At 43.7% G+C, this 7,683-nt stretch overlaps 1 protein-coding gene across 1 annotated transcript; it reads left to right on the top strand.

The window, feature by feature from the left end:
- The first annotated feature begins 517 nt into the window (after window positions 1-517).
- LOC118410325 lies at window positions 518-7,444 on the top strand. Its single transcript, XM_035811910.1, has 13 exons — window positions 518-656; window positions 1,155-1,315; window positions 1,650-1,794; window positions 1,956-2,087; window positions 2,754-2,980; window positions 3,148-3,275; window positions 3,539-3,767; window positions 4,327-4,453; window positions 4,718-4,849; window positions 5,125-5,351; window positions 5,709-5,817; window positions 6,194-6,315; window positions 6,474-7,444. Exons 4-13 carry the CDS (start codon window positions 1,968-1,970, stop codon window positions 6,559-6,561), a joined length of 1,509 nt encoding a protein of 502 aa, XP_035667803.1. The 5' UTR covers window positions 518-656; window positions 1,155-1,315; window positions 1,650-1,794; window positions 1,956-1,967; the 3' UTR covers window positions 6,562-7,444.
- Window positions 7,445-7,683: the final 239 nt, after the last annotated feature.

Genomic DNA, 7,683 nt, shown 5'->3' on the forward strand with positions numbered 1-7,683 from the left:
TGTACAGGCCTGGTGTGTGGCTGATTTTGTTTCTGAAGGTTTCTGTGACTGTGTCGATAGTCGGGATTGCATTCGGTCAGTTTTGTAAGTTATGTTCTTTAGTAAACAGGGTCTTCCCTGGTTAACTCACCATCTGTTCAATTTCTGTTTTTATGTCGTGGTCAGTTGTTGTCGGGACTTCCTTGACCATTACATAAGTTGCCTTGTGCCGTTATCTTGGGTCCCGAACCAAGAGAACGACACAAGGCCAGAAAGGAAGACAGGTGACTGAAATCATAGTAGTTAATTCCTTTAGAAACACTCTAATTACCGGCGTCGACACAGTCACAGAAACTGAATCAGCTATGCACTGGGCTTTGTATACCATAGAAACAAAAATTGCTGTCGAAAATTAAACTGAAAGAAACAGCAACATTACTTCCATTTCATCAAAGCGCACTCAACATCCTGCCACCCATCATGAGATCATGATTCTTCCAGCTATTTCTATGCATGTTAAACCTATATTTCGTAATTTAATTTTGTCTTTTCTTTTCTTTTATACCGAGGATCATTGCAGCGTAGGAAGACATGCCTGGACGTGGGAAAGCTGCGAAGGACTGGTGAAGGAAGTTGCCGAACATGAACGAAAGGGATTTTCCTGCACATATGACAAGGTTGTATTGTGTGAAAACAGTTTTTATCTATAGAACAACATTCTTTGTCAATAATTGAGTTTTCATTTGTGTTGGCAAGTTTAAGGAAAGAGGTTTAACCTTCTTGGAAGGCCTCGAAAAATTGGGTGAATGTGCACCCATGTGCACCCAAAATTGGAGCGCACCCATTTTTTTCTGTCGGTGCACCCAAATATTTCCATAGGTTGGCGTAAGATAAGATATCAAAGTATACAGCATATTCTTCACACCTAAGTATGAGAAAGATAGTAAAATGTCTGTCACAACATGTTTAGGAATTCGAAGTTAGAATTTGCGTTAATCAATATTTTCAATTTAATGCTCCAAAGCTCCAAAGGTAGCATTAGTCCTTCCCGACAAAGGCAAGATATCGTACTTTTTATTTCCAAATCCTACATGCCAAGGGATAGGCGCCGAGTCTTTTGTATTTGTTACAGTGGTAGTAGGGCGGATAATATATGTCTCTTTCTGATATCACAGTAATGTGTACGGATTGTGACAGTGGTCCTCGCGGAAGGCGTCTTGGTGCCTCCTCTCGTGGGTTTCCTTGGAAGTCTTCATCAGCTTCTTCAGAAGACATTCCATGACTTAATGTTTAGATGTCTTGATGGACATGGGACCTTTCCCAGACATTTGACAAGGTATTGTATTGTGTGAAAGCTAGCTTTAAGTGACGATAGCTGTGTTGGTAGCCTTCCTTAAAATAACGGTTCTGTGATCATGCCAATACATCCAGATTTGTATTGTACTGCAGACTGTCAATAAATTCCTTTGCGTTGGCAAATGTAAGCTTACAGTTTAATTTATGGTCTTGTACAATGTTAAGCACAAAGTAGCTTTTTCTCTCACTTCTCTGACTTGTAATTCTTTTCTATCGCTGGTATGACTTCTATCTGGGCAAAGACGTTTAGTATTTGTTACATCAGTGGTAATGCTTCTGATGCATGTCTGTTTCTTTTATCGTCTTTTCTACAGCAATGTCTGGACGTGCCAAGGGAAAGGTGGGCAGAGGAGGTGCGTTGTGGGTATCCTTGGAAGTCTTCATCTGCTACTTCAGAAGACATTCCATGACTTTTAGATGTCTAGATGGACATAGGACCTTTCCCAGGCAATTGATTAGGTGATATATTGTGTTATATTGTGTAAAAGCCGACTTCTTTAAGTTAGTTTTCCTTCTTTTACTTATCGGACTTAAATTGGGCACAACCATTCAGCCTATGTTTTTACAGCAGTGGTAAGGCAGCTGATGTATGTCTGTCTCCTTTATCGTCTTTTCTACAGCAATGTCTGGACATGCCAAGGGAAAGGTGGGCAGAGGAGGTGCCAGTCACTACATCCACGAAGGCGCTTCACAACATCCGGAGAGACAGTGGTCCTGGCGGACAGGAAGGCGTCTTGGTGCCTCCTCTCGTTGTGGGTATCCTTGGAAGTCTTCATCAGCTTCTTCAGAAGACATTCCATGACTTTTAGATGTCTAGATGGACATCTAGGACCTTTCCCAGACATTTGACAAGGTATTGTATTGTGTGTAAGCCGACTTCCACTTTTCTGACTTCTTGAAGTAAATTTTTCTTCTTTACCTTATCCCGCTTACATTGGGCACAACCATTCAGCCTATGTTTTTACAGCACGGATAAGGTGGCTGATGCATGTTTGTTTCTTTTATCGTCTTTTCTTCAGCAATGTCTAGACGTGCAAAGGGAAAGGTATACGTAGGCAGAGGAGGTGCCAGGCGTCACAGTCACAAAGGCGCTTCACAACATCCGGAGAGACAGTGGTCCTGGCGGAAGTCGTCTTGGTGCCTCCTCTCGTTGTGGGTATTCTTGGAAGTCTTCATCAGCTTCTTCAGAAGACATTCCATGACTTTTAGATGTCTAGATGGACATAGGACCTTTCCCAGACATTTGATAAGGTATTGTATTGTGTGAAAGCCGACTTTCACTTTTCTGACTGCTTTAAGTTAGTTTTCCTTCTTTCACTCATCTCACTTAAATTGGGCACAACCATTCCGTCTATGTTTTTACAGCAGTGGTTGAGGTAACTGATGCATGTCTGTCTCCTTGATCGTCTTTTCTACAGCAATGTCTGGACGTGCCAAGGGAAAGGTGGGCAGGGGAGGTGCCAGGCGTCACAGTCACAGAGGCGCTTCACAGCATCCGGACAGTGGTCCTGGCGGAAAGGAAGGCGTCTTGGTGCCTTCTCTCGTTGTGGGTATCCTTGGAAGTCTTCATCAGCTTCTTCAGAAGACATTCCATGACTTGTAGATGTCTAGATGGACATAGGACCTTTCCCAGACATTTGACAAGGTATTGTTCTGTTTGAAAGCTGACTTTCACTTTTCTGACTTCTTTAAGTTAGTTTTCCTTCTTTCACTCATCTCACTTAAATTGGGAACAACCATTCCGTCTATGTTTTTACAGCAGTGGTTGAGGTAACTGATGCATGTCTGTCTCTTTTATCGTCTTTTCTACAGCAATGTCTGGACGTGCCAAGGGAAAGGTGGGCAGAGGAGGTGCCAGGCGTCACAGTCACAGAGGCGCTTCACAGCATCCGGACAGTGGTCCTGGCGGAAAGGAAGGCGTCTTGGTGCCTCCTCTCGTTGTGGGTATCCTTGGAAGTCTTCATCAGCTTCTTCAGAAGACATTCCATGATTTGTAGATGTCTAGATGGACATAGGACCTTTCCCAGACATTTGACAAGGTATTGTATTGTGTGAAAGCCGACTTCCAATTTTTGACTTCTTTAAGTTAGTTTTCCTTCTTCAACTTATCTAACTTAAATTGGGCACAACCATCAGCCTATGTTTTTACAGCACGAATAAGGTAGCTTATGCATGTTTGTTTCTTTTATCGTCTTTTCTACAGCAATGTCTGGACGTGCCAAGGGAAAGGTGGGCAGAGGTGGTGTCAGACGTCAGTCACAAAGGCGCTTCACAACATCCGGAAAGACAGTGGTCCTGGCGGAAAGGAAGGCGTCTTGGTGCCTCCTCTCGTTGTGGGTATCCTTGGAAGTCTTCATCAGCTACTTCAGAAGACATTCCATGACTTGTAGATGTCTAGATGGACATAGGACCTTTCCCAGACATTTGACAAGGTATTGTTCTGTTTGAAAGCTGACTTTCACTTTTCTGACTTCTTTAAGTTAGTTTTCCTTCTTTCACTCATCTCACTTAAATTGGGAACAACCATTCCGTCTATGTTTTTACAGCAGTGGTTAAGGTAACTGATGCATGTCTGTCTCCTTTATCGTCTTTTCTACAGCAATGTCTGGACGTGCCAAAGGAAAGGTGGGCAGGGGAGGTACCAGGTGTCACAGTCACAGAGGCGCTTCACAGCATCCGGACAGTGGTCCTGGCGGAAAGGAAGGCGTCTTGGTGCCTCCTCTCGTTGTGGGTATCCTTGGAAGTCTTCATCAGCTTCTTCAGAAGACATTCCATGACTTGTAGATGTCTAGATGGACATAGGACCTTTCCCAGACATTTGACAAGGTATTGTATTGTGTGAAAGCCGACTCTCATTTTTCTGACTTCTTTAAGTTAGTTTTCCTTCTTCAACTTATCTGACTTAAATTGGGCACAACCATCAGCCTATGTTTTTACAGCACGAATAAGGTAGCTTATGCATGTTTGTTTCTTTTATCGTCTTTTCTACAGCAATGCCTGGACGTGCCAAGGGAAAGGTGGGCAGAGGAGGTGTCAGTCGCTACGTCCACGAAGGCGCTTCACAACATCCGGAGAGACAGTGGTCCTGGCGGAAGTCGTCTTTGTGCCTCCTCTCGTTGTGGGTATTCTTGGAAGTCTTCATCAGTTTCTTCAGAAGACATTCCATGACTTTTAGATGTCTAGATGGACATAGGACCTTTCCCAGACATTTGATAAGGTATTGTATTGTGTGAAAGCCGACTTCCACTTTTCTGACTTCTTTAAGTAAATTTTCTTCTTTAACTTATCGCACTTAAATTGGGCACAACCATTTAGCCTATGTTTTTACAGCACGGATAAGGTAGCTGATGCATGTTTGTTTCTTTTATCGTCTTTTCTACAGCAATGTCTGGACGTGACAAGGGAAAGGTGGGCAGAGGAGGTGTCAGTCGCTACATCCACGAAGGCGCTTCACAACATCCGGAAAGACAGTGGTCCTGGCGGAAAGGAAGGCGTCTTGGTGCCTCCTCTCGTTGTGGGTATCCTTGGAAGTCTTCATCAGCTACTTCAGAAGACATTCCATGACTTTTAGATGTCTAGATGGGCATAGGACTTTTCCCAGACATTTGACAAGGTATTATATTGTGTTATATTGTGTAAAAGCCGACTCTCACTTTTCTGTCTTCTTTAAGTTAGTTTTCTTCTTTCACTTATCTCACTTAAATTGGGCACAACCATTCCGTCTATGTTTTTACAGCAGTGGTTAAGGTAACTGATGCAAGTCTGTCTCTTTTATCGTCTTTTCTACAGCAATGTCTGGACGTGCCAAGGGAAAGGTGGGCAGGGGAGGTGCCAGGCGTCACAGTCACAGAGGCGCTTCACAGCATCCGGACAGTGGTCCTGGCGGAAAGGAAGGCGTCTTGGTGCCTCCTCTCGTTGTGGGTATCCTTGGAAGTCTTCATCAGCTTCTTCAGAAGACATTCCATGACTTTTAGATGTCTAGATGGACATAGGACCTTTCCCAGACATTTGACAAGGTATTGTATTGTGTGAAAGCCGACTTCCAATTTTTGACTTCTTTAAGTTAGTTTTCCTTCTTCAACTTATCTCACTTAAATTGGGCACAACCATCAGCCTATGTTTTTACAGCACGAATAAGGTAGCTTATGCATGTTTGTTTCTTTTATCGTCTTTTCTACAGCAATGCCTGGACGTGACAAGGGAAAGGTGGGCAGAGGAGGTGTCAGTCGCTACATCCACGAAGGCGCTTCACAACATCCGGAGAGACAGTGGTCCTTGCGGAAGTCGTCTTGGTGCCTCCTCTCGTTTGGTGCCTCCCAGCAGTCGTTAAGGTAACTGATGCATGTCTGTCTCCTTTATCGTCTTTTCTACAGCAATGTCTGGACGTGCCAAGGGAAAGGTGGGCAGGGGAGGTGCCAGGCGTCACAGTCACAGAGGCGCTTCACAACATCCGGAGAGACAGTGGTCCTGGCGGAAAGGAAGGCGTCTTGGTGCCTCCTCTCGTTGTGGGTATCCTTGGAAGTCTTCATCTGCTACTTCAGAAGAAATTCCATGACTGTTAGATGTCTAGATGGACATTTGACAAGGTATTATATTGTGTTATATTGTGTAAAAGCCGACTCTCACTTTTCTGTCTTAAGTTAGTTTTCTTCTTTCACTTATCTCACTTAAATTGGAAACAACCATTTAGCCTATGTTTTTACAGCACGGATAAGGTAGCTTATGCATGTTTGTTTCTTTTATCGTCTTTTCTACAGCAATGTCTGGACGTGACAAGGGAAAGGTGGGCAGAGGTGGTGCCAGACGTCAGTCACAGAGACGCTTCACAACATCCGGAGTGATCCTGGCGGAAACGAAGGCGTCTTGGTGCCTCCTCTCGTTGTGGGTATCCTTGGAAGTCTTCATCAGCTTCTTCAGAAGACATTCCAGGACTTGTAGATGTCTAGATGGACATAGGACCTTTCCCAGACATTTGGCAAGGTATTGTATTGTGTGAAAGACGACTCTCGCTTTTCTGACTTTAGATTTTGTTCTTTCACTTATCTCACTTTAATTGGGCACAACCATGTAGCCTATGTTTTTACAGCTGTCTTAAGGTAGCTGATGCATGTCTGTTTCTTTTATCGTCTTTTCTACAGCAATCTGGACGTGCCAAGGGAAAGGCTAGGTGGGCAGAGGAGGTGCCAGGCTTATCTCCACGGTGACATCCAGAACGATCGGTGCTGAGTCGTGCTTGTACGCCCTGCCAGAGGACAGGATATTGTTAAGTTCTTATTTGCCTTGGAGGTGTTAGATAGCTACATGCTGCAGATACAGTGCGCACTAATGTGTCATAGCCATGATAGGAAGTAAATGAATTTGGAGATTGCAATTCTCATGCTGAGCTTTGTAGTCCGTAGGTGGTCAGGACATTTTGTGAATGGAGGCTCCTTTTGCACTCAGGGATTAGTCTGTTAATCTTGGGTCCCGAACCAAGAGTACGACACAGGCCAGAAAGGAAAACAGTTGATATTGGTAGTTTAGTTCTTTATCAATTCTAGCTATCGACACAGTCAAAGATATTGAATCAGTGCAGAATGCAAAGTGCACACCGTTACAGTTATCACGTATGATGTTAGACACATGTAGCTTAAAAGCTTCAAGAAGAATTCAGTAGATGTCAATATTGCTGGTCCATTGTACAGAGGTATATTGAAGCCATTTAAATCAATCCTTTGGAAATTGCCTTACATAAGGCTTAATAGGCTGGCGCTGTCACTAACACAGTGACACACACACACACTAACATACTAACCCCGCAAAACACACACACACACATTAACAGACTAACCCCACCAAACACACACTAACTTACATCAGCGCAAATGCCTTTAAAAACTTGCAATGATTCTTTAAGTTCAAAGGCTCCAAGCTATCTCTATACCATGTACCGGTAATATAGAATTACTGAATCTAGGCTCTTTTATCCATATCCTAGAGTATGGTATTTCTTGTGTGGTTTTGAAATGTTTACACTTTGCATTAATCTATTTTGCCAATAAATACTATTAAAGAAGTATGTTGAATCAGCCTATTATTATCAGGTGTGTAGTGTTTGTTTTACACCCGACTTGAAAGGAAATGGATTGGTTCTCCCGTCCCCCACCCTTCCCCCCGTGAAACAAATGGTGCACCCCTCGCCTGACCGAGTGAAATGGTCTCTAATCCCCACAGCCCACCCCCCTTGTGAAATGGATGGCCCCTTCTCCCTACACCCTTTACCCCTTGTGAAACAAATGGTCCATCCCTTGCCTGACCCTGAGTGAAATGGTCTCTAATCCCCACAACCCTACCCCTTGTGAAATGGAT

This window comes from Branchiostoma floridae, chromosome 2 (genome assembly GCF_000003815.2).
Source record: "Branchiostoma floridae strain S238N-H82 chromosome 2, Bfl_VNyyK, whole genome shotgun sequence".
Classification (NCBI taxonomy): Eukaryota; Metazoa; Chordata; class Leptocardii; order Amphioxiformes; family Branchiostomatidae; genus Branchiostoma; species Branchiostoma floridae.